The 27540-nt window shown below is 36.0% G+C and overlaps 3 protein-coding genes across 3 annotated transcripts; 1 reads left to right on the forward strand and 2 right to left on the reverse strand.

The window, feature by feature from the left end:
* The first annotated feature begins 1223 nt into the window (after positions 1-1223).
* Positions 1224-4903, forward strand: LOC121808716 (cysteine synthase). The gene is made up of 11 exons (XM_042209313.1): positions 1224-1319; positions 1815-1871; positions 2162-2271; positions 2368-2425; positions 2563-2826; positions 2910-3047; positions 3214-3265; positions 3683-3762; positions 3880-3939; positions 4060-4140; positions 4490-4903. Exons 2-11 carry the CDS (start codon positions 1830-1832, stop codon positions 4580-4582), a joined length of 978 nt encoding a protein of 325 aa, XP_042065247.1. The 5' UTR covers positions 1224-1319; positions 1815-1829; the 3' UTR covers positions 4583-4903.
* Positions 4904-14104: 9201 nt separating this feature from the next.
* LOC121804204 (transcription repressor OFP12-like) lies at positions 14105-14953 on the reverse strand. The gene has a single exon (XM_042203734.1). The coding sequence runs from the start codon at positions 14951-14953 to the stop codon at positions 14294-14296; it is 660 nt and encodes a 219-aa protein (XP_042059668.1). The 3' UTR covers positions 14105-14293.
* A 1641-nt stretch (positions 14954-16594) lies between these two features.
* LOC121757659 (late embryogenesis abundant protein D-34-like) lies at positions 16595-17707 on the reverse strand. The gene is made up of 3 exons (XM_042153173.1): positions 17402-17707; positions 16851-17135; positions 16595-16777 (listed from the first exon to the last, which is right to left on the reverse strand). The coding sequence occupies exons 1-3, from the start codon at positions 17705-17707 to the stop codon at positions 16595-16597; spliced, it is 774 nt and encodes a 257-aa protein (XP_042009107.1).
* Positions 17708-27540: the final 9833 nt, after the last annotated feature.

Below are 27540 nucleotides of genomic sequence, written 5' to 3' on the forward strand. Positions count from 1 at the left end.
TGGTCGTCGCTTGCAATGTAGTACTCATTAGGTTATGTTTTTATTTCCTAGCCTATTATTCAAGAGCTACTCTACAATTCAAAGTATTAATTGATTGAGGATCTTTTCATATACACATTTATCCACGGCCACCTACACATCTTCATTCTCTAAACAAATTATCTACATATTTCTTTTTCCACAAAAATACGTAAATATTAAATATCTTCTATATTTAAAGAACCAAGACAAAGTTTAATGTATGACATCAACATCAGATTTTCAATGATTCAACAATGCGAATACAAAATATGTATCGTTGTACCCGGACCATAATTAGGGCACCCGCAATGGGGCGCCCGATGGCGTCCATCGTCCTCGGGCGCGGACGATGCCCCCATTGTGGGTGCCCGCCATCGTCCGTCCCCTTCGTCCGCGGCCGATCCATAGGGCGCGCCCTATGTCGCTGACGATGGCCCATCGTCCGCGCCATCGTCCGCGCCATTGTGGGATCGGCGGACGATGGCGCGGACGATAAGCCATCGTCCGCGCCATCGGGCGCCCCATTGCGCGATCGGCGGACGATGGCACGCGTTTTCGCTTTTTTGTATAAATACCCCTACCCCACCTTCATTTCTAACGTTTCATTTCACGATTTCACTCTCGAAACTCGAATTTTTATTATTACTACGAAATGGATTCAAGTCCCAAGAGTCCGATGTTTGGGGAGGCTCGTTGGCCGGGTACAGAACCGGATGAATATCGACCGTTCGACTACAACACGCAGTACGATCCCGAATTCAACACGGAATCGATGAGTGTACGGACCCCGCCGAAGCCGAATATCTCTGGGGGCTGATCGATGAGCTGCGCCGGAAGTTGGGAATTGCGTAGATTTTAGCCAACTCAAAACGTGTAACTTTTGTTTAATGAATGCAATCTTCGCCGGTTTTTAGTTAATCGTTGTGTTTTTTTAATTTAGTTTGCATTACATTTTTTAAAACATTTACATTAATTAATAAAACAATAATATAACATTTAAATTAATAACATATAGGGCGCGCCTTAGGGCGCCCCATTACTAATGGCCTTAGGCGCCATTCATTCCATAAACTCATCACTATTATTTAAACAAAAATAGTAATTATCGTAATTATCGCCTTTCTTAGAATATGGAGTATAATTTATTTTAATTGATTTTAAGTAATTTTGGTAGATTAATTTTTTTTAATGTTGTAGAAGTATATAAAGTCGGTTATGTACTCCATATAATATAGCAGGTCACTTCACTTCTCGTTATTTCAACCAGCAGTGGAGAAGGAAAAAAAACCTACGAAAAGGTAATTAAGCTCTGATTGCTTCTCTCAATCTCATAATTCTGCTATTGATTTGCGGCGGTTTAGTTTATGTATACTTCTTCTCTGTGCTTTGTGCTGAAAAGAAAATGGAGTGATAGATCGATTCAGCTTTTTATTTGGAAGAACAAAATAGTAATAAAAAGTAAGTTTAGGTTAGGCGAGGAAATGGATAAATTGTTGTTTTCTTGAAAAAGGGGTTTACCTTTTTCTTGATTTTTGTATTAATTTTTCGGAATCAAATTTTTGTGTGTTAAAAATTGGTGCAGGGTTATTTGATTTGATAAGGATAAGGTTTTTAAAGGTCAAATTTTTATTAGTTTCTTACTTTGTTGTGATGGATTCGTTATAGTTGCCGAGAATGTGTTTGCTGTATGTCCCAATTGATCATGAACTGTTTTAATCTTTGAAGAAGCAGAGTTTTCGACTTTTGTGCGTGTTTTCGTGCATCTGTCACAAGTTTTTGTGATGATTTTGCAGGATTAGTCGAGAAATATGGCTGAGGAAAAGGTTGGAATAGCTAATGATGTTACTGAAGTAAGTCTTCGCAGATTCATTGTTGTCTGTTTTTTTGTTTGACCAGTGATCCTTTTGTTGTTGGCATGTGGTTTATGCTCAGTATGTGTGTGAGTGTGCGAATGTGCGTATGTTTTTATTTCTGTTATATGAGTTTGAAACTCAAATAAAAATAGCTAATCAATGGCTCGAAATGGTCAATCTGAGAGTACTAGTGTGTGCGAGTGTGAGTGTGAGTGTTAAAAATCTTGTTTTGTTTTTGTTCTTCCCAATTTGGTTTCTTGGCTAAGCATAGTTCCCTCATGTTGTAGTTGATTGGTAACACTCCTTTGGTATACTTGAACAAAATTACCGAGGGTTGTGTTGCGCGTGTCGCTGCCAAGCTGGAGTCGATGGAACCGTGCTCGAGTGTCAAGGATAGGTACCTCATTCATTTCATGAAGGATAACTGCGTACTCTTATCCTGTCAGTTTTGCTGCTGAGCTGATTTTTGTTATCTATGTTTTTCTCCGTGCAGGATTGCACATAGTATGATTTCAGATGCAGAAGAAAAAGGGCTTATCACACCGGGAGAGGTAGATTAACACACATCAACTAATTCAATGTTTATTTTCTGTTTATCTTTTTTACTGATTTATTGATGCTCAGTTGATTTATATTTTTCTTGTTTTTGGCACTATCCATTCTTGCTATTTTACAATTTGTTCCAAAGAGTGTCCTGATTGAACCAACAAGTGGCAACACCGGCATAGGCTTGGCCTTCATTGCAGCCGCTAAAGGATACAAGCTAATCATTACCATGCCTGCTTCCATGAGTCTTGAACGTAGAATAGTTCTCCGTGCTTTTGGTGCTGAGTTGGTGCTAACAGATCCTGCTAAGGGAATGAAAGGAGCAGTTGCGAAGGCTGAGGAGATTCGGGATAAGACTCCCAACTCTTACATTTTTCAGCAGTTTGAAAATGAAGCCAACCCAAGGGTAAGTAACTTTTAGGGCACTAGACATAGTTAATACAATTTTCAACCGGGGAAATCTATTAAGCGATCAAAAACATCTTCCAGATACATTACAAAACCACTGGACCTGAGATCTGGAAAGCAACAAATGGAAAAATCGATGGCTTCGTCTCTGGAATTGGCACGGGGGGCACTATTTCAGGTGCAGGAAAATATTTTAAAGAACAGAACCCCGAGATAAAGGTCAGATCATCTTTTTTATTTTGTAGAATGTATATACATGTGGTTGATTTGATTGTGTACTGATCTATAAATTCTGCATAATTCAACTATCTGGTTCACTATCTGTCTGTCTTAGATTTGTTAGATTATTGTGATTTTCTAACTTTCTGTTATATCTGTCTTTTAGCTATATGGTCTCGAACCAACTGAAAGTGCTATTCTGTCCGGAGGGAAGCCTGGTGAGTTCTATTAATTTTGAGAAGTGCTGAAATCATATAGCAATTCTGTTAAAATAAGTAATATCAAAATCGTGTTTTTATCAATAAGACCGGGACATACCCATGAAATATAACAGAATATAAATTGTTATCTTATTTCCATTTTAACCAATGATAGAATTGCACTTTTTTGTTCATAACTTCATGTTATCACCTTTATCACCTGTCTTATAGTGTACTTATTAAAATTTACATTCATCAATTAGGAACATTTTTGATACAGCATACTCTTCTTGGGGTTCTACTCATCGAGACAAGCTCAACTTTTGAAAATAAAACCGTTATATAAATTCAAGACTCAACCGTAAAACCCTGCACCATTTAACTCCACCACCCAAGTAGGTACTTAACTTTAAGTTCCTCTCTTATAATTATCAGGTCCACACAAAATCCAAGGAGTTGGTGCTGGTTTCATCCCTGGTGTTCTAGATGTTGATCTCATCGACGAAGTAGTTCAAGTAAGATTCATATTCTTTCCATTCCAGATGGAAATATTTCTTTCAATCTTATCGTGTACCTTTGTTGAGCTTTAGGTGTGATGTGTTAACTTGGGTGTTTCCCCTGTATATTTCCAGGTTTCAAGCGATGAAGCAATAGAGACTGCTAAGCTTCTTGCGGCAAAAGAGGGGTTACTGGTAATTCGCATTACTTTAGTCTTTTTCAATAGCCTGCTTGATTTTATCAATTTATTTGGTTCATCTTTTCATGTATGAAATGAACTCATTGATGTTTCTCACTTTGATGATATGCAACAGGTCGGGATATCATCCGGTGCAGCAGCAGCATCTGCTATCAAGATTGCAAAACGTCCTGAAAATGCTGGAAAGCTCATTGTTGTAAGTCTTCTTATCCTCGTTGATAGTGAAAATCCTCAATTTGTATTTCCCCTTGGAAGCTTTACAAAAACAGATTATAAATGAAAATATACTAAAAATGTCCCAACGTTTAACACTTTTCCCCAAATGTGTTCATACATACCAATGAAACAAAAATATCCCTAGTCGAATTTTTCTTGCTCTGAAAGTCAATACGATGTGAAACATATTTTTGTTACATAGGTAAAAGTATAACATAGTGGTAGGTGATATGATAGTACTTGTTATATAGCTGAGACTTGACTTGCAGAATTCCATTTTGTAATATGATTTCACATTCAGTAATCATCTTGTTCAACCTTGGGTACAGGCCATTTTCCCTAGCTTTGGGGAGCGATATCTTTCTTCGGTGCTCTTTGAATCAATCAGGAAGGAGGTTGAGAACCAGCCCTTCGAGCAGTGAACACACTCCTGTGCTACGCCACACCAATCTGTAAGCTTTCTTTTGCCATGGAATAATGAACAGGCACCGGCTCTCTGTTTCTCACACTCACGTTTCTGAATCATCGAGAGTTGGTAGCCTTATTTCTACACACTTGCAATTGAATCTGTTCAGTTTCTGTCAAAATTTTCGGTGAAATCTGTGGATGTTTGTAAACAACCCTATGCTCATTGCTTGTTTTCTTCAAAAATCAAAGCTGTCCGTGTGCGATCATGAGGATATTTATGATTAAAAGGTTTTAGTTTCGAATTGATTGAGATGGAATGGACAGTGAATTTTACAGATCCCTAATTTCTTTGAATGCAGCAGCGTGTGTAAGAAGAGGAGGATGAGGTGAAAAGTAAAAGGGCAAGTTTGGAATTTTAGCATTACCAAATATATTTAGAACTATATTCAGGGCTACGTAAATAGAAGAAATGATTAAATGGGAACATGAGATGGAAAATAAAAACCTAAAATCAAGGTTTACTTAAATAGAAGACAAATTGTTTTTTGTTCTTGAAATAGATCACTCCATATGAACGTATAGTAGAATCTTATTTCCTAATTTCAATAATGTGACAAAATAACAAATGGGATGGACCATGATGAATAGTAAAATAACATGCAGTGAATAGTACATATTCTATGCAAAATTAGGCATGTGAGACTAAAAAGATGTGCTTATTTAACTATGTGAGAGTGATTGAGGTGACATTTACTTTATCTACATTGATAAGCAATCTTTTGATTTGGCATCATTCAATTTTTAGTCGTTGTCATCATCCAATTATTACTCTGATTTTCACTATATATGATTCTGGTGTAACAACGTGGCGGTTTCATCCAAACCAATTTCCCATCATGCAATCGTTTGCTCTTTATCTTTAATTTTTTGAATAAATTCGAATGCACCGAGGATATAACTTAATTACTAATTTATGAATTCAATTAGTGTAGAAGTTAACAAGTTAAGATTATATATCAAAAAAATCTTAATTAATTGGAATATGTGAGTTGATGAATGTGGCAGGTGAATAAAAGATGGGATTAGTGATTAATCCATGTTATTTTGATCAGTTTGTCAAATAACTCTAAACACCCAAATCATAAGTCGTTTTCCTATAGATTTGCTTCATAGGTTTTATTAGTGTCCTTAACTTTTTTTTACATTAATGACCAATTAGTATTGCAATACTATTATTGTATTAATTTCCTCAAAATTCACGCTGAGGTTTGGTCGGTTTCAATTAAATTAATCGTCACTAGAACCGGCTCAACATTTATATATTACAATGGAATTTTAGAAATCGCTCATAGCCTTTAATTTATTGGACGATAGTATTAATAAAATATTAAACTATCGAAGATAGCTACATTGTTGCGACAAAAATATTCACATTAATTAGCAGGGAACCAATTAAATTACAATGTCTATGACTCGATGGTCCCAACAGGCCAACACCTGTTTGTTCTTATAGAACTGTATATTAATCCATACATACGGATAGAAATCCATTGGTTCCATCATAAAACCAATTGGTGATAGGAGGAGGGGCCCATGAGACTTATATACTAGTTTCAGTTTTATCTTGACACCGATGTGGGACAGTTATATGTTATATTTTAGTTTCAATTGCCAACACCCTCCCTCAAACCCTTCAAGGTGAACCTTGGAGGGGTTGGACTTTTTTCTAATCGATTGGACAATCGGTCCAATTTTTTTCGAACGGTTGGGACCACTTGGCCCAAATTTTCAGCCCAGTTATACTGCTGGGTCAGTTTTCGGTTTCAGCGCAGATATATTGCTGGGTCAGTTAAATATGACCCACAATCGGTGACCCGCTCTGATACCATGATAGAAATCCATGGGTTCCATCATAAAACCAATTGGTGATAGGAGGAGGGGCCCATGAGACTTATATACTAGTTTCAGTTTTATCTTGACACCGATGTGGGACAGTTATGATAAGAACTCTGCCGAGGAGCCACACTATACGTCGAATGACGAGAACACCACGGACCTAGCGAGTCAAGCGACACTGCCAGAGGATCAGCCAACTCAACTGGTTGAAGGACACAATGCAGGGGATTCAAGAGCTCGACGCATACGGAAGAAACCAAGCCGTCTCCAAGACTATGTTCCTCGTTAGATGTTTAGTGTTTTCTTTTGCTCTTTAATATAATGTAATAGAGTAGGGAGTCGAGCGTAGTTATAAGCTCTATCTCGGGTTTTCTTTGTGGTTCTTTCCCGGGAGATAGGAAGTCGAACCGCCCTAGGGTCTTAGAATATAAAAAGGGGACTTGTCAACATTAATGGGAGATAAGTTTATTCCCACACATTTTGTCTTCCTTAACGTCTCTAGTTCTTAACTTCTCTCACAAAAATTTAACTTGCTGCCTGACGGAGAAGGCTCCGCACACAGCCTTAACTCGTTCGCCGACCTCCCTCGCGACGATCAAACTCTCAGATACGATCCACATCGTATCATCTGGTGCCTTCATTGACGTTCTCATGGCTACCAATCCCAACGACATACCTATCATTCCCAGCCGGGAACAACTCGGGTTGCCGCAAAGTGATGATGTTAGGCCTGATCCGAACATGCCGACGGTGGCCGTTCCTGCCTCGGGGGTCATGACCACCGGTCAGTGGGAGTGGATTATGTCCTCGTTTGCAAGATTGGAGTCACGATTGGCTGCATCTGAACACCGGACAATAGATCATCGTGTTCCGCCCCGACCCGATCCTGATCCACCATATGCGATTCCACTCTCCGCAGCGGTTCTCCACCCTCTACCGAGTCAGCAACCGCTCAATACAGCAGTTACTGAGCATCAATTTCCTCCACAACCGCTCATAACTCCTCCTTTCCACTACCAAGAAGTTACTGCATCTTCCCAACTTCCACAAACCGGATTTGTTCCACCACAACAGCCTCTCCAATTCAACTCTTCAACAATGTACGGCTCTGATCCATATGCTCATGCTCGACCTTGTCATCCACACATACTACCACCTAATCAGGTGCATTCACAGTACGGCCCAACGCCGACCGTCGTCGTCCGACCGTTTTCATCTCCAATGGTCGGGCCTCGGCCTACTTCCTGTTGGTACCCATCGTCGGATCGACAGCCTCGCGGTAATCATGATCAACCCAGAGGTGTTCGACTGGATCCTCCACGTTTTGACGGTACTGACACAGCCAATTGGATTTTCAAAATCCAATATTATTTCGATCATATGATGATGCCGGATGCAAATAGGCTTCACTATGTCGTCCCATTGTTCGACCCGCCGGCCTCTGAATGGATAAAACATTATTGCTCTAATAATGATTTTGTTACTTGGCAAGACTTTCTATCCGACGTTCGTTTTCGTTTCGATCCGGACTGTTATGAAAGTTACATTGGCTTAATCGCCAAATTGTGTCAAACCGGCACGGTGTCGGATTATCAGCTTGAGTTTGAGAGATTGCAGAACAAGCTCTCCGGCGTTCCGGATTATATTCTTCTTCCCATTTATATCGCTGGTCTTAAACAACCATTGCAACGGGAGGTCAAGCTACATCGCCCTTCTACACTTGCTGCTGCGTTTGCCTTGGCCAAAGAATTGTCAGCCTGCCGACCGGATCACTCACAATCAACTTCCAACTATGTGAGGAAACCATGGATTCCAAGGGAGTCACGTAATCCATATACTTCTTCACCCACACCACTTCAATCCGCGTCAACTCCCTCCGCCTATCCACGAACTTCGGGGGACCGTTCACGACGACATGAGCTGGGCAAACTGCCTGTCGTGCGTCTGTCAGCTTCAGAAAAATCTGATCGTTCCCGTCGTGGTTTATGTTGGTATTGTGAAGACAAGTGGGCCCCAGGGCATGTTTGTAAGCATAATTTCCTAGCTTACATGGGTGTGGATGCCGATGACCCTGATGAAGAAGAACCAAACTCCGATTTGCTAGAGGAAAATGTCATCACGGCTGATCTATCACACTTGAATACCATCGACGGACGACAGCAATCCAAATCAATTCATATGTGTGGTTACATCAGCCACATGGAAATCACTGTTCTTGTGGACACCGGCAGTTCCCACGACTTTATTCATCCTCGTATCGCTGAAAAGCTAAGTCTCCCTCTTACTAATATACATCCTTTTCGTGTTTATGTTGGTAATGGTGAATCCTTACTTTGTTCTCATGTCAGCAAGCAGACGTCGCTCGATCTGCAAGGTAATTTATTCTCCATTGATTTACACCTATTGCCATTCCATGGTCCGGACATTATTTTGGGAATGGAGTGGTTGGAGTCGTTGGGTCGAGTCACCCACGATTATTTGGCTCGTACTATGGAATTTCATCGGAATGACTCGCTTGTCGTTCTCCGGGGCATATCGGCCTTCCCACGTCGGATTTCCAGTGGAGCATTAACTACGCTCATGGAACGCCAAGATCAAGTGGATCTTTTTGAAGTTATTGGGATTCCAGTCGAGTCCAACCAAAATCAGCAACAACAACTCACTGAATTTCCACCAGATTTACCACCATCCATTCTGCAGTTGCTGTCCAGTTTTTCAGAGATCTTTCGCCTTCCGGAAGGCATGCCTCCGACCAGGCAGTTTGATCACCGTATACATTTACTTCCGGACTCCAAACCAGTAAATGTTCGACCATATCGATATCCTTATTTTCAGAAACAGGAAATCGAAAAGCAAGTGGGTGCAATGCTCGAACAAGGAATCATACAACCAAGCCAGAGTCCTTTCTCTTCGCCGGTCCTATTGGTTAGGAAGAAAGACGGCTCCTTCAGGTTTTGCATCGACTACAGAGCCCTGAATCGGTCCACAGTTCCAGACCACTTCCCAATCCCAACAGCCGATGAATTATTTGATGAGTTGGGATCTGCAAAATTCTTCACAAAATTAGACCTCCGTTCAGGCTACCATCAGATCCGCATGCATAAAGATGACATCTTCAAGACGGCTTTTCGAACTCATGATGGTCATTTCGAGTTCCTCGTGATGCCTTTTGGCCTAACGAATGCGCCGTCGACGTTCCAAGCTGCCATGAACTCAATTTTTCGCCCGTTGTTACGCAAATCGGTAATTGTGTTCTTCGATGATATCTTGGTGTATAGTCCCACTTTGGAAACTCATTGTGCTCATTTGTCCGAGGTTTTGTCTACATTGGCCAATAATCAGTTCTTTATCAAGTTGTCTAAGTGTGTTTTCTGCAGCACTACAGTTGATTATTTGGGTCACCTGATCACTGACGGACGCCTTATGGCAGATCCGGCTAAGATAGATGCTATGACGTCTTGGCCGAAACCTACCACAATTAAACAATTGCGCGGATTTTTGGGTCTAACAGGGTATTATCGTCGTTTCGTTGCACATTACTCCATGATTGCCGGTCCTTTAACTGATTTATTGAAGAAGGATTCCTTCCATTGGACCAGTGCAGCGGATGACAGCTTTATTGCTCTCAAAGCAGCCATGACTTCAGCTCCTGTACTTCATCTGCCTAATTTTGATCGAGTTTTTTATGTAGAGACGGATGCGTCGGATTTTGGTATTGGTGCGGTATTATTACAGGATGGCCATCCTTTGTCTTTTTTTAGCAAGAAACTTGGTCCCCGTCGACGGAGTGCCTCCACATATCACAAAGAGCTTTACGCTATTGTAGAGGCCGTGCAAAAATGGCGTCAGTATTTGTTGGGAAGAGAATTTGTAATTCGCACCGATCAGAAAAGTCTAAAGGATTTACTGCAACAAGTCATTCAAACACCGGATCAACACTTATATGTTCGAAAACTTATGGGCTACAAGTTTCGAATCGAATACAAGACGGGTACTTCTAATCGAGTGGCCGGCGCTCTTTCCAGACGTGATTCCGACGCTGATCAAGTAACCGAGCTGCTCTCCTTGGTTGCACAGCCGCTGCCTGAATTATGGGCTGCTCTCCGTACTGAAACAGCTGCGTCTGACACATTGCGCGCGCTTCAGCAGTCCGTCTTGGACGGCACAGCTCCTCCACATATATCTTTTTGTGATGGACTGCTCTATTTTAAAAGACGTGTATATGTTGACCCTGCGTCTCCATCGAAAGCTCGACTGTTATTTGAACATCACAGCACTCCGGCAGCCGGCCATCCAGGCGTGGAGCGCACCTTCCGGCGATTAGCAGCAGGCTTTTATTGGCCTGATATGCGGAAGGAAGTCCAGCAATTTGTTGCCTCCTGTGTCGACTGTCAAACTACTAAATACTCCACTCAGAAACCGGCTGGTCTTTTACAACCTTTGCCTATCCCGGCTCAAGTTTGGGAGGACGTTTCCATGGATTTTATCACTGGCCTACCTCCTTCTCGAGGTTACACTGTCATCATGGTTACCGTTGATCGTCTGTCAAAATATGCACATTTTGCTCCGTTACCGGCCAAGTTTGATGCTTTGAGGGTGGCCCGTCTATTCATTGACACGGTAGTCAAGCACCATGGGTTTCCCAAGACCCTCGTGTCAGATCGAGACTCCATTTTTTTAAGCAAAACATGGGAGCATATGTTGCGTTTAAGTGGAACGAAACTTCATTTCACCACAGCCTATCACCCACAATCAGACGGTCAGACAGAGGTCCGAAACCGTGGCCTGGAGCAATATCTGCGTGCATTTACAGCAGATAAACCATCAAAGTGGGCTAATTTTTTGCCGTGGGCGGAGCTTGCTCTTAATTGCTTCCATCACGTCGGTCTTGGGACCTCGCCCTTCCACGCCCTTTACGGTCGTGAGCCGCCATTATTGGTTGCTGCACCGCCGTCTCTGTCCACACCACCAGCTGTTGCAGATCTGATCCGGCAAAGGGGAGACTTACTGGTGACATTAAGGGCCAACTTGGAGCGTGCACAACAACATATGAGGGACACAGCCAATAAGCACCGCAGAGATGTCCAATTCAAAGTCGGTGATTTGGTTCTCCTCAAACTTCAACAGTATCGCCAACATTCTGTCGCACGCCCTCAATCTGCGAAGTTAGCAAGGCGTTTCTATGGACCGTTTGCAGTAACAGAGAGAATTGGTCCGGTGGCTTATCGTCTCGATTTACCACCTCAATGCCGTATTCATAACGTGTTTCACGTTAGTTTGCTTCGCCAATTTGTGCAGGGATCGCACGAACATGTACCAGCTTCTCTTCCAGAGGAATTCTTTATGTCTTGTCCTGTGGTCACACCCACCAAACTGCTGGACCGTCGAACTATCATGCAAAATGGGAAGGCTGTGCAGCAGGGCTTGGTTCAGTGGTCTGCAGCTGACGATGATCCCCCAACTTGGGAGCTGATATCCTTCTTGACTCGTCGTTTTCCTTATCTTTTCCTTGAGGACAAGGATTTATCTAACCGGGGGGGAGTTGATAAGAACTCTGCCGAGGAGCCACACTATACGTCGAATGACGAGAACACCACGGACCTAGCGAGTCAAGCGACACTGCCAGAGGATCAGCCAACTCAACTGGTTGAAGGACACAATGCAGGGGATTCAAGAGCTCGACGCATACGGAAGAAACCAAGCCGTCTCCAAGACTATGTTCCTCGTTAGATGTTTAGTGTTTTCTTTTGCTCTTTAATATAATGTAATAGAGTAGGGAGTCGAGCGTAGTTATAAGCTCTATCTCGGGTTTTCTTTGTGGTTCTTTCCCGGGAGATAGGAAGTCGAACCGCCCTAGGGTCTTAGAATATAAAAAGGGGACTTGTCAACATTAATGGGAGATAAGTTTATTCCCACACATTTTGTCTTCCTTAACGTCTCTAGTTCTTAACTTCTCTCACAAAAATTTAACTTGCTGCCTGACGGAGAAGGCTCCGCACACAGCCTTAACTCGTTCGCCGACCTCCCTCGCGACGATCAAACTCTCAGATACGATCCACATCGTATCAAGTTATATGTTATATTTTAGTTTCAATTGCCAACACATACTATACATATAAATACGTACACCCTATAATTGATTTTGTAACATGAAATTAATCACTCAACCTATGAATGATTATCTTTGAAGAAACTATGCATTACTATAATTTGAGAGTCCTGCAGTTTGTTCTCATTATAACATAGTTTTTGTCTCTAAATATTAAATTGAGCAGTTTCAATTTCATATTTTATATGTCACGTCATTTATATACAATAATCAATTAATCATATAAAAATAACCGAACCGTATTATCTGAAGCTACGTAACTGTATATGGTCCCAGACATGATTAATTAAACTAGAGGCAACTAATCAAATTAAGTTCTCATGCTTTTTTGTTAAACTAAGTTATCCAGTTATTTTCAATATATTATCGAAAAAAATAAGCTAGACACAAAATAGTAGTAAAGTTTGTCGTACTTAAGCTCGCTCTCCCAAATTTAGGCTAAAGATTAAACAAATTTTTACTGTTTCCATTATAGCACACAAATCCTACTAAACAGTCCATACCTAAAAAGGGCATGTCTTGGAATTAAATAATTCAATATTCATGCATGGGAATTAGGTAAATTATTATCTAAACCAACTAACTTAAGCATAATTGTTAGGCATAATTGTAGTTATTTTATTAATTTGTTTATTGCAGTGTGTATTGTAGTAGTTAGAAGGCTTTCTTTGGATTCTCTATGGTTTGTCTATATGCTTGAAATAAACATCTCAAGGAATCCATACTTTATCTTAAATTAATTCATTAGTTTGTCTATACTTGGGTTGACAGAAAAGAATTATAAGAATCGAGCACGCCTTTAGAGAGAGAACGAGAGAGCAATATTATAGATTTTTGTAAGAGTGAAAGCAATTTTACTTTTTGTTAGTATGAATTTAGGGTTTGGTGCATAGTTAACTACATGGCTATATTAGCAATTAATTATGTTTAGATGCCCCTCTTTTAAATTTGTTCTACCACTCTATTTATAATTGAAGTCGAAAATACTAATCTTAATTAGAATCGATAACCCCTTATTTTCATGAATGAAATGACCATTGATGTACACCATATGTTTACAGTGACATCTAATACATTATTTATGAACCAATATATCATGTCAAAATTTTATTTTCATGCTCATAAATGGCGCCAATGCCGTTTTCAAACCTTAGTACTAAAATGCTACTAGTAATTGGTCTCGGCTGGTCGGCTTCTCAACGTCACCATTGATCATGACTGGTCCCGTTATATACTAGTACTACTATTTTATTTACAAACAACGTTCTAGCTTATTGGTCATGACCGATCCCTTTATATACTAGACTTATTTAGTTTATAAACTCCGTACTAGTTGTCTTAACTGTTGATACGAGGCATTAGAATCCATGACAATATTTCTCGAAATAGTAAAGTAACGACCAACCGGCAGGCATTAACCAATATTTGTGATCACCAAAACCTTTACCCTTATTTAACTACTTACCCCATAAAAATATTTAATCCCCCAAGAAAAGGACATAAATCAAAACAAAAAAAAAACACGATCGGAAAACGAGAAAAAAGACATTCTTCATTGGGACAGCATTATACACAAACACAATACAAAAACTTTTCCAAAAATTACTCCATTATTTTTAGAGAAATCTCACTTCTCTTCTAACCAATACCCCACACATTACATTTCTTTGTTTAACATATTTAATAACGATGATTATTTCATAATTAAAAAAAATTAACATTACATAGATGAACTTAAAGTGACACCGTGCCGTCGGCGGCAGTCCACGGGCGGCGGCTTGGCGGCGAGCGAGACGACGACGTCTGCGAAGGCGCCGACGATGAACTTGTGGGTGTGGCCGGGATTCAACGATAGATAACACAAGAGCAGCTCATTCAAGTAGTCCCAATCAGCCGTGGCGTCGCGAGCTTCGATCATTTCAAACATGGATTGCCGGAAATCGGAGTAGGGATCCGGCCAGTACGTATGGACGGCGACGCCGCCGCCTACGACGGCGTCAGGGTGCCGCTGCGGCTGCGGTTGGAGCGGCTCGACGATGGAGTTTGAGGTGCCGGGGGAAGAGAAGAAGAAGCGGTGGGAGGCGAAGGCCGTGGTGAAATCCGGGACGTCGGAGTCTTCTGCGGAGGAGGAGGAATTGAAGTCTTCGGCGGCGGTGGAGGAGGGGGAGAAGGGGCTGGATTTAGAGGCTGAGAAATCGGAGTAGTTGGCGTCGTATAAGGAGTTGAAATTCTTGATTAGTGTGGGGTTGGTGGCGGTAGAGAGTTGGTGATCTTGGTCGGCGGCGGCGGCGGAGGGAGGCGGGGGAGAGAGGGATATGGTTGGAAAGCACTTGAAGTTGGAGAAGCAAAAGTTGAAGCTCTTCCACATGAGACTCGACATTTTATGTTTTCAATGTAAGAGTTGGCACATCATGACTACATATTTATAGTGTGTATAGTTTGACTCTTCATTTATACATTCAATATTACTAAACTAAAAGTATACCTATTTCATCCACACATAAACACATACTTATTTTACTCTTTCCCATTATTAAAATGAATTAAATAGGTGGACCGGCTATGGGGCTAGAGGCATAAGGAGAAAAGAATACTCCCTCCGTAAAAAAATACCAAAAAAATTAGGATGATATGGGAATTAAAGCATAATTAATAAAGGAAAAATGACGAAAAGAATGATAATTTAAATAATGTTAGTGGATAATGTTATTAGTGTTTACTAGTGTGCCTTAGTGATGGAGTAAGTTGTAAATAAATTGATGTAATATGAGTAATAAGTTTGGGTGAACTTTTAATAACAAAGTGAAATATTTTTATTGGACAGACGAAAAAGAAAGTATCACAATATTTATGGGACGGAGACAGTTTATAGTACTCCCTCCGTCCCGTTCAATGTCCAATTTTTTAGTTTGTCCCACTGAAGATGTCCACCTTCTATATTCAGAAATAATTTTATCTCCTTTCTCCTCATTAAAATATTCAACTACTCTTTTACTCTATTATTCCACCTAACAACTCCTCATAAAATCTCATGTCATTCATGAATACGTACATTTTGAGTGGTGACAGATGCGAGTATTATGATTGAATAGATATGCCACAAAATATACCGTATGATATGTCTGCATTAGTGAATTTTTAGTCTTGGACTGAACTTTCGTCTACTAATAATCGTCCTATTTTGCTATTTCATTAATTCATCAATAAATATTTTTTTTACTTTTTTACTATATTTAAAAATAAACCATATTTTATTTTTTTTACTTTTATACTATATTTAAAAATAAACCTCACCTTATTTTAATTATATTTCACTATAAAACTAATATATAAAAATAAAACTTATTTTTTACTAACATTTTCAGTCCACTTTTCTATGGTAATTGTGGATTCTATTATAATTCTCGTTATAATTCTTGTAATAGTGGATTCTATTATAATTATTTCTATGGTAATTGTGGATTCTATTATAATTCTCGTTATAATTCTTGTAATAGTGGATTCTATTATAATTAATTCTTGTAATTGTGGATTCTATTCTCGTTATAATTCTTGTAATAGTGGATTCTATTATAATTATTTCTATGGTAATTGTGGATTCTATTATAATTCTCGTTATAATTCTTGTAATAGTGGATTCTATTATAATTAATTCTTGTAATTGTGGATTCTATTATAATTAATTCTTGTAATTGTGGATTCTATTATAATTCTTTCTTGTAATTGTGGAATTGTGTTGTGGATTCTATTATAATTCTCGTTATAATTCTTGTAATTGTGGATTCTATTATAATTCTTGTAATTGTGGAGGGGAGGGGAGGGGAGGGGAGGGGAGGGGAGGGAGTAATTTCTTCTATTTCATTTACAAATAATATATAGATTTTTTTAGAAATTGAGTTGATAAATAAGTATAAAATAAATAATATTGAAGGAAGTTTTCATTTATAAATACTAGTACTACTCCATGTTTAAGCATACAACACTTATATTTACACTACGTACATACATAGACACAAAAGGTTCAGACGGTGGTATCACCAATAACACCGCCCTCTTCATTGACACTCGCAGCCGCCCCCACCGCCTCCGCCACTCCGCCGGAATGCGTCTTCCGATGTGGATCATTGCGCAGCTCCGCACTCATTATCCCCTCCGCATCCTCCCGCGTCGCCACCTTGTCCGCCGGCAGTTTCGCCGCTGCCCCCTAAATAGAATAAAAAAAAGATTAAAATAGGAAAAATAGTACTTAAGCTTCATGAAGAGTAATAAACCGATACCGATAGTATGTCCGCGAGCTTCACTCTCCCCTCGTTCCCGGCGAAGCCATCATTGTACGCCGCAGCAGACTGGGCCTCAGCGGCGAGGCCACCGGGAGTGATGAGATTGGAGCCGGTGGCTCTGCATTCTGCAGCCTGAATGGCGGCGGCGTCGCTGTGGTCCACAGGTTTGTTTCCAGCTGCCCGGCCGGCAGCTTCCAGTGCTTCTCCTATCGTCACCATGGCCTGCCGCCCTGCTCCGGCCGCCGCCAACACTGGCGTCGCCTCATAAAACTTTCCAACTACCTTTTCTCAATCAGAATATCAGATAATATAAGTAATACTCTCTCAGTCCACGAAATATTGTCCAAATTTCTATTTTGAATCGTCCACAAACTATTATCCACGTTTGCCTTTTTCCATTTTTGACAAGTGGATCAGACACTCAGCTACATCATTACACTTGCATTATTATCTTAAAACTCAAAATCAGAGTCAAACCGAGCCAATTAATGGAGTATTTAATTATCTTTCATAACTAAAAAAAGTTGGCAAAAAGAGTAGATTATAACCTGTCCTGCAACAGATTCCGTAATCACACGAGTCCCTTGAGATTCAGTTTCCGTCACCGCGACGCCTCTCTGCCGGGCGGCTTCGGTGGCGTCTTCGTGGGCCACGAGGCCTGCCCTCTCGTAGATGGTGGCGGCGGCTGGGCCAGCTTTCTGCGTCTGCCCAAACACGGTGGCCTCGGCGGCCTGCATCATGGAGGCATCCTGCGGCGCTATGGGCTGGTCGGCGAGGTCGCCGGAAACATTAAAGACATCGCCGTATTTGATGGGCTGTTGCGGAGGAGGCCTCTGCGGTTGTTCTTGATCCATTCTTAACAATAACTTCCCAATTCAGAAGCTGATTAAGATGAAACATTTAAATAATGAAAGGAATAGTGGATGATGATAGGTGGCGGGGGTCTTGTAAGGACAGCGTGGCTTCGATTATACACATGGCAGCAGCCGCCGCTGCTTGAGGGGAAGCTCTATCTTCTCTGTCTCTTCTTGTCTAGAGTTGATAACCAATGTCGTTAAACTATTACTCCCTAAAATCAATAAAATTTTTATTTATTACTAATAATTATTTTCAAAGCAAGATTTTTTATTAGAATCAAATAAATAACTTTATTATCGCACTTTATAAATGCATTTTCGTAATACTTAGATACGATTGCACGTGCTTTCTTTACGGAAAATAGGATATTTCTTAAAAATAATACAGATTTTTTTAAAATTATAAATATATTTCCTACATTACATGAAATAAATGAAACTTTAATTAAAATATATAATAATTTTCAGAAAAGCAAATAAGACTTTAAGAGTAAATATGACGATTCTTGTTATAAAGTACTAATACTTTGAAACATTTTATTTTAAACTAGACTTTGCGTATGCAAAGTTAATATTTATAAAATGATATCTATGTCCTATGTTACTTGTATTTTTCTGATTCGGTTCCCAAACTATTTGTACTATTTCTAGTTTAAGTAAAAGAATTAGAATATTCATTAAGATATTAGAAATAATTAAGTGTTATTTTATTATATTTAAAATATTAATTTAATTAATTATACTAAATACTAGTAAACCCTAAATTCACGATCTAAAATGAAAAATGCGAATAACATAAGATGGTGGAAGTATAAAAAAACTTATATTTAGCCTTTCCCCATTAGGCCAAGCCAGCAATCTGTTTTTGAACAAAATGGTAAATTAGTTTGTTTATTCCGTTAAATAAATTTGTTGGTCAATGATATCCTGTATATTATGAGTTAATTGCAATAAATATGACACAAATTTAATTTCCCTAGAAATGTATTTATGATATCTTATACAACAAAGTTCAATAATCTACTATTCATATAATAGTTAAAGAAAAATAGAGATACGCCAATTGAGAGAAGAAAATAAATCTTAATTAGCAGGTAGTCTAATAAATAAACAATAATAAAATCTAAATAACTCACTACTCTCTCCATCCACGATTTAAAAGTCCCATATTGAGTCTGCAGATTTTAAAAATGTGAAAGAAAGTAGGGAGAAAAAGTAAGTACAATGCAGGTCTCATTTTTATATTTTTATATATAATAGAATGTGAGTGTAATGTGTTAGTGGAGAGTGAAATTGACTTATCAAAAATGAAAAAAATATATGGACATTATTTGTTGGATGAACTGAAATGAGAAATGTGAACATTGTTTCGTGAAAAAAAGGAGGATTCATTGTCATCCATACGGTGTGAATATCTATATTCCACAACCTATAACACATCGTTTAGATCGTATAATTTGACAATTTTCTTCGTTAATTTGCAGTGTTGCCTGAGAAATTAGTTTCATGCATCACTTTATTTAGAAGTTAATATCCCATTTTCCTACTATTGTTTCCCCGAATTTAAATCTCTAGAATAAAATTTATTTTTATAGTTGAAATTTCGAAATATAAACTGAAATTAACCCATTTGGATTGCCAACAGGACTTTGACTTTGACTTACTCTGGAAAGAATACATAACACCTGCTGATTAGTTTTTTGTACTCACTCAACTAAGTTTGTTGGTCAATGATTGAAAAACATTCAATTCATGATAAAACAAAATTAATTAGATTTCATGGACGGGCCATAGTAACAACCCGGCCTTTTTCTATTCATCGAAGCAACGGTTCTCTCTTTGCATAGTTGCATTGTTTCAATTTATTTCTCGAGTATGTTTTTATGCTCTATCAATTTTTGGTCAGGTAAGCGAAAGTTGGAATATGTGTCAATGATGTATAACTAATACTAGAATCAAATATAAAATGAAAGATGCATGTTGGAAAACCGATCATTAATACTCCCTCCGTCCCGAGCTACTCGCTCATTTCCTTTTCGGCACGGAGATTAAGGAATGAGTGTATAGGAAAGTCAAAAATGACGGCTGTAGGTGAAAATTTTTACTAAAAATGGAAAGAGTGCAAGTAACTTGGGACGCCCAAAAAGGAAATACGTGCGAGTAGTGCGGGACGGAGGGAGTATTAATAATCAACGATGATTTAGAAACTCATAAGGTAATATTATTACATATAAAAAAAGTTTATCAGGATTTGAAATTAAAACTAGTAGTTATATTATCCGAAGACTTTCAAATGTTTCTAGTAGAGGAGTGTGGTGGTGCCTTGAGGAGAGGGAGTGGGGGCGTGGTGGTTAGGAGAGGGAGATGGAGCTTGGTTGCTGCTACCCTGAGGAGCTGGAGCTGGAGCGCGAGGAGAGGGAGATGGAGCTTGGTTGCTGCTGCCCTGAGGGGCGGGAGCCGGAGCGCGAGGAGAGGGGGATGGAGCCTGGTTGCTGCTTCCCTGAGGGGATGGAGCCGGAGCGCGAGGAGGCAGAGAGGGAGCAGGATCCTGATGGCCGCTGCCCTGAGGAGCAGGAGAGGGAGCTAGGTGGTGAGGAGCGGGAGCCGGAGCTTGGTGGCTGCTGCCCTCAGGAGCGGGAGAGGGAGCTTGGTGACTGCTGCCCTCAGGAGCGGGAGTGGGAGCTTGGTGGCTGCTTCCCTGAGGAGCGGGAGCGGGAGCGTGGGTGCTGCCTTGAGGAGAGGGTGAGGGAGCCTGCTGTTGGCTGCTGCTGCCCTGAGGAGATGGAGAGGGAGCTAGGTGACGAGGAGAGGGCGAGGGAGCCTGCTGTTGGCTGCTGCCTTGAGGAGATGGAGAGGGAGCCTGTTGTTGGCTGCTGCTACTGCCCTGAGGAGAGGGAGATGGAGATGGAGATGGAGATGGAGCGCGGCATTTGACACGTTTGTGGCGGCGGCATTGTTTGTGGTCACCGCTGCTCTTAGGAGATGGAGCGTGAGCAGAGGGATCGTATTCATGCCCGTGGCGGTAACATTTGCCCTTGTAGTGGTGGTAGTGGTCGGGGCAGTGCTCCCGCTCGCCATCGTCATCATTATCATCTTCGTCTTTTAAACTACGAGCAAGAGTTGGAGTGACAAATAAAATCAAAACTCCAATAACAAATAAGATGGAATATGCACGAGACATTTTGCTATCTTGGTGTTGTGTTGTGATGTGACGAGAGGAAATGAATAAGGTCTCTCCCATTTTATAGATGATGTTGGTCAACAATAAGAATGGCGTATAGAGTATGTTGACTAATGATATTGACTTAATTATGAAAACTGAATTTCACATTAATGTTAAATTTCCCAGATCTGATAACTAAGTGAATTGATATTAATGACGTTTTAATACTTTCATCGCTTCTATATTAATTACTCTCTCATTTCTTTTGGGTTGAGATTGAAGAAAATTTGATGTTTGGATAATTATGTGAAAAGAGAATAAAATGAAAAAGTACTATAGAGAATAAAATAGAAGTGAAAATAAGTAAAAATGAATTAATTATTATTTGCTAAAAATTACTAATATATTTCAATTTAAGTAGAATGTTCTAAAAATGATTGGAACGAATTTTGTTGAGTTGTGCAACTAATTCTTTGAAGTTTTACTGGACCTTCTTCCATTGAATTAAGGGATGTACTTAAACTCAAAGGTTCTTTAATTTGATCCAGCTTATAAGACCCAATCAATAAATTAAAAGCTTGACAGACTTTAACAAGATTGTTTAGAGTAAAATGTAAAATCATCTTATCTATCGATAATCGATCTCAGACACTCGACTCTAAGTTTCAGTTCACTATATAATATTCTATTATTATATTTTCAATTATGGTCAAAGAATCCTTTTTCTAAATTATTATTTGTATCTATAACAGTATTTCTATTCATGCTGAATATTATTTAAGTGAATGTAATATCTTTTATAGCCCACATTATTAGTGATGTGTAATACTCCATTATTTAAGAGTAAGAGAAAGATGAGAAAAAGTAGGAGAAGTGGTATTAGTGAATGGTATAGCCCACATTATTAGTGATGTGTAATTAGTTAAAAACTGTCCCAATTTAAATTGGTCTAAGTTTCGGGGACGACCAAAAATGATAAAAAAAATTAGTCTATTTTTTTTATGACGAATGAAGTATTACATTTATGTTATCACTACATATAAATGGTATACGCACTATTTTAGATAAAAAGTACTACACCATATGGCATCTATCATGTGTCCCCCCTATTTGAAACATCTCACGAAATACTATTTCATTTAACTTTTATTCAAAAACGATGTTTTTCATTAATATAAATACGTTTTTTCTTTTAAATTCTGATTTCTCTTCTTATTTGATTAAAATATTGTCATTTGTAACGTCACAAAAAGACGTCGATTTGCGCATGGATGAGACAATTCAGAAAAAATGAAACTTCGTGATTTAACATTCCAATTACAAAATTTATGGGACAAACTAGAATTTGACGAAATTTCGTAATTTAAATGGCTATTAACCCTAAAATATATATTAGTACAACACCTTAAAATGTTTTTTTCCCTTTAAAATACGAATATTTACCATTAATGCAATTGTCCAGAGTTGGAGAAAATATTCCCTAGAGTTGACTATTTATTTAAATTTGGAATATCCGACTCTTGGTACTGATTTTAAGAGATACAGATAATATTTACCATTAATGCAATTGTCTTGTGCTAGAGAAAATATTCCCTATAGTTGACTATTTATTTAACTTTGGAATATCCGACTCATTGTACTGATTTTAAATACAGAGAATATTTACCATTAATGCAATTGGCTTCAGTTGACTATTTATTATTTGGAAAATGTTTTAGAGACATAATGGCATTGCCATAACGAGGATAAAATAGTAATTATGTACTATATTATATTTTTATTTAAATTTATGTTATGTTTATTTATTTTTTAACCTTCACATTAAAGTATTCATTAAATATACTTATTTGAGGACATTACACTAATTATGCGTTTACAATTTTTTTAGCATGCAATCCTCATATTTATGATGGTATTTTTTTTACATCTTATAGCATTTATTTAAGAACACGTGTTTAAAATTTTAAAATATTGTATTTCATTGAATCTATATATTTAGTGTACATTTATCTACCTAACAAAATAATGATATACTAGTATTTATTAGAAAATGAACTATATAACAGATTTCTTATTAAATTAGTTTTTACGAATTTTAATTTAAATATTTTAATAAAATAAATAGCTATATAAAGTATTAAAATTTGTTACCGAAAAGAATTAGATTTACAAAATATGGCCAAAATTAATTATTTTACAATTAAACTTTAATTTTTAATATTGATAAATTAAAATTTATCACTTTTTTATTCTTAAGATTCTTTATACAGAGTATTAAAATTTTTAGCTCAATTCACTATAACATGCTATACATTAAATTTGATATATTATGGAGTATTACTAATAGAGTTTAAGATTCTGATTTTAAAAAATTAAATAATATTAATATTAATTTTTTATTTTCTTTATATTCTTAAAATTTGGATCATCAAATTCGAACCTCAATCAAAAATATTCGTACGTTCTTAGCTCATCTCTTTAATACTATGTTAAAGATATGTGAACTATATTTTCTACTTTTCTTAATAAAACATTAGAGTTATTAACTCAATTAACTACAACATTGAGTATACGGTTTTGAGTTGTACTATTTCATCATTTCGGTTTTAATCATTTGCTTTCTGAAATTATAATTTTTGAAACGTTAATGAACCCCTATCATAAAAATAATTATAAGTTTTTAACTCGTCTATTTAATATTTTAAATATACATATAATTATTATTTTCTCATTTTCTTAATAAAATATTAGAGTTTTAGCTCAAATTCATTGTAATATGCAATGCGTTAAAATTTGAGTATATGAGTGTAAGAATACTAACTAAGCCTATGGTTTTCATTTAAAAAATTTTCATAATTTAAATTTTAATTCTTAACTTCCCTGATTTAAAATTTATTTATATTCTCAATTTTTTGGAACTTAACGTTGAAATTGATAAAAAAAAAATCACATATTGTTCACTCATCTATTTAATGTTTTAAAGACATATAATTTGTAACTTTTTATAAAATAATAGAGATTTTAGTTGTATTCATCCTAACATGCAACAAATTGAAATTTGATACTCCTATATCATATATTAATACTAATTGGTTTGCTGTGTCGTTTTTAAGAATTTTTATTTACATAATTTACTTTCCAAAATTTAATTTTCATAAGTTCTTAATTTCTGAAATATTATAATTAAATCTTGATAAAAATTTGATATATGATAGTACTACATATATTATTATTAAGTTTAGAGCTTTTATTTAAGAAATTTATAATTTTAATCTTTATTTTCAAAATATTTAATTTCTTTTAAAATCTTAATTTTTGAAAGATTACATCAAATTTTAATAAAAAAAATCACATATTCTTAACCCATCTATTAATATTCTAAAAGTATATAGTTAACATTTTCTTTTTTTTCTTTATAAATTATTAGAGTTATAGGATCATTTACTATATTATGCAATAAATTAAAATTTGATACAAAGTATATAATAATCATACTCATTGAGTTTCTGGCTATGATTTTAATTCTTTACATTCAAAAATTTAATTTATTTAATTCTTAATATTTGGAACTTTACAATTGAACATCTAAAAAAAATAATCACATGTTCTTAACTCGTTATTTACTATTTTAAGTTATATTCTCTTTTTTTAGTACAAACTATTATACTCCTTAGCTCGGTTCACTATATCATGCAACAAATTATAATTTGATATATGATAGTATATTAATACTAGTTGAGTTCACGGTTTTGGTTTTAAAGTTTCATAATTTTATTTTTAATATTTTTGCATTCCAAAATTTTACATTCTTCAAATTTTTAACTTTTTGAATGTCACAGCTAGATCAATCAAGCACATGTTCTTAAAATTTTTAAAACATGTGATTGTTTATATTCTTAATTTTTAATATCAATTAGTAGTTGATATATAATACACTAAAATGAATTAAAATGTGAATAGAAGTCTCATCAATTATTTTCATATTAAACAATTCCTAAAATTATGGAATCTAATCCTGTTCATTATTTTGGAAACAAGAGTAATATATATCTTGATATATACATGTGGCCATTTTTACAACTTAAAAATTTAATAACTTTTTAATAATAAAATAATTGAATGCAAATATATTATTTCGTTGAACGATAACACTGAGAAATTGAGTGCAAATACATGTAGTTGTTTCAATAACTTATCATTTAAATGATTATTTAATATTAATAAAATAATTTTATGTGAATGACTATTTAACACTAAATATATATAATCGTTTATATGACTTAAAATTTAAATGTTACTATTTAATGGAGTATCATTTTAATTTATTTTATATTAGACATCAAGTATTTTTTATAACTTACAAATTTCATAACTATTTGATAATAAAATAATTAGGACAATGACTATTATAATTATAATTTACTTCTAATTTTTATAAATTAAATTTATTTTTTTTTATTTAGAATTTTAAGAATTATTTAATAATAAAATAATTGAATATAAATATTATTTTGTTGGATATCAATAAGAAAATAAGTAGTGAAAATAGTTGAGATTTTGTTAAAATTTTGCTAATAAACGTGAATCTTAATTGATACTACTATGTATTAATTAGTTATAGATAGTTAATTTGATTAGATTTGACTTTCCTTCCCTAATAAACAGTTATACGTAACTACTAATTTTCCTTTTATCTAAAATAAGGGTATATTAATAGATATTTAAATTAAGGTTATGGCATAGAGACATTATGTCTCTAAATCACTACCCTTATTATTTTCAAATCCGTGAATGATAATCAAATGTTAGTCAAAACTACTTGAAATGATAAAAAGAATATAATTGTATTTTCCATTTATAGTTCAGTAAATGTTTGACATTTTGAAATTAGTTAAAACAAGACAATTTATTTTATTTAGTCAAAACTACTTGAAATTATATGAATATACTAGACCATTTATTTGAAAATTAGTCAAAACTACTTTATTTAGAAAAACTAGTAGTTCTAAATTTATTCCAAAATTTTGTAATATTATTATTTACGATTTTTATTTAAAAAATATCACCATATATCTTTAAACTTAGATTGAAAGTTTTGCAATATTTGAACTTTTTAAAATGTGTTATTAAATGTCTCATTTTGACTCAACATGAATTTTATAAATGTAAAGAGAAGTTAATTAATGAAAAAATTTAATGGAATATAAATTCTATTTTTAAATTTTTATGATAAAATACGAGTGAAAAGAATTAGTGAATTGAGTTAGTTGGTTGTAAAGCTAATTTACGAAAAATAGTAAAAGTAGAAAGGATATTTAATCAGTTTTTTTAAATAAATAAATTTGAGCCTAGATTATATACAAAAGTGGATGTTTTGAAGAACAACCTACATAATATAACTGATTCAATAATTTTGTTGTTAGAGTTCTTTATTAAGTTTAGGAGAAAACCAAAGTATATTCCACAAATAACAAAATCTTGTCATCAATTGCCAAAGTGAAATAACAAGAAATTTTCCATCAAGGTCGGTCCACTCAAATATTTGGGCCTTGGTTGGGCCTTATCATTTCATACTAATTGGGTTTTAAATTTTCGAGCTTACCTTATCAAATCTATTAACCAATCAGTTGATTTCGAGTTAAATAAATTATTACTCCCTTCCCTCCCCGTCTCCTAAAAATAGAAACTTTTCATTTTTTATTCATCTCCTAAAAATAAAAATTTTTATTTTAAGAAATTTCATTCTCTCTAATAAGGTGGAACTCATTTTCCACTACACACTTTTATTTCTATTTCTCTTTTGCTTTACCAATTTTGTATTAAAATTTGTATCATTTCAAAAGTTTCTATTTTTAGTGGACGGATGGAATACTATTTGTAAAGGCTATATATATATATATATCCACAGTGCCATATACTCTTTTCAAAGGAGTCCGGTCAGATGGCTCATTTTTGGGCTGAAAAAAGGCATTCACAACGTTCACAATATTTTACATAATTTAAATTAACATGTAAATTCAATTTATAAAAATTTAATAAATTAATAAAATTTAATAAGCAAGGCTATCTCAAATGAAGAAAATTATCTTTAGGCATATTTTTTTTTCAATTGTCTTGGGGAAAAAATATTGTGGCGCTTGCTAGTATTGAATTTATTGACATGACACGTATATGTGTAAAAATTAAAGATGTGGTTGACTAAGCATATTAAACATCATTTACGTAGTTAAATATTTTGTCCATATAATATTTTTTTCCAACTACATCATACTACATATGTCCCAACGTTTTCCCTTTTGGGATGTCTCATTAAAAATGAAACGTTTTCTAAATTAGAAACAACATCATCTCTACTTTTTATTCACTATTACTACTTTATTCTGTTTTCATTAACTCACAACACAACACTACATAAAATCTCGTGTCGAAAAGCAAATGTTTCGTATTTAATGAGACAAATGGAGTAGATAACTTTTTCCAAACCCGAGGTTATAGGAAATTGAGAAATATATCAAAAGATATAATCAACTACTACTATATATTTTTCTAACTCGTGATATTAATCAGAGATTAACCAAACTTGGTTTTCGGGCAATTTATCATAACAATATGTTGTTTATAGACTAGTACTATTTATTAATATTACTACTATCACTTTCGTATCAAC

Source organism: Salvia splendens, chromosome 1, assembly GCF_004379255.2.
Source record: "Salvia splendens isolate huo1 chromosome 1, SspV2, whole genome shotgun sequence".
NCBI lineage: Eukaryota > Viridiplantae > Streptophyta > Magnoliopsida > Lamiales > Lamiaceae > Salvia > Salvia splendens.

What these genes read in the sequence shown, in the direction of transcription:
- LOC121808716 (XM_042209313.1), top strand. Translation starts at nt 1,830, where the DNA reads ATGGCTGAGGAAAAGGTTGGAATAGCTAATGATGTTACTGAA. An exon ending in TAGCTAATGATGTTACTGAA is followed by an intron (nt 1,872 to 2,161) that starts GTAAGTCTTCGC and finishes CTCATGTTGTAG; the next exon opens with TTGATTGGTAACACTCCTTT. An exon ending in TGCTCGAGTGTCAAGGATAG is followed by an intron (nt 2,272 to 2,367) that starts GTACCTCATTCA and finishes TTCTCCGTGCAG; the next exon opens with GATTGCACATAGTATGATTT.
- LOC121804204 (XM_042203734.1), bottom strand. Translation starts at nt 14,953, where the DNA reads ATGTCGAGTCTCATGTGGAAGAGCTTCAACTTTTGCTTCTCCAACTTC.
- LOC121757659 (XM_042153173.1), bottom strand. Translation starts at nt 17,707, where the DNA reads ATGGATCAAGAACAACCGCAGAGGCCTCCTCCGCAACAGCCCATCAAA. An exon ending in CGGAATCTGTTGCAGGACAG is followed by an intron (nt 17,136 to 17,401) that starts GTTATAATCTAC and finishes GATTGAGAAAAG; the next exon opens with GTAGTTGGAAAGTTTTATGA. An exon ending in AGCTCGCGGACATACTATCG is followed by an intron (nt 16,778 to 16,850) that starts GTATCGGTTTAT and finishes TATTCTATTTAG; the next exon opens with GGGGCAGCGGCGAAACTGCC.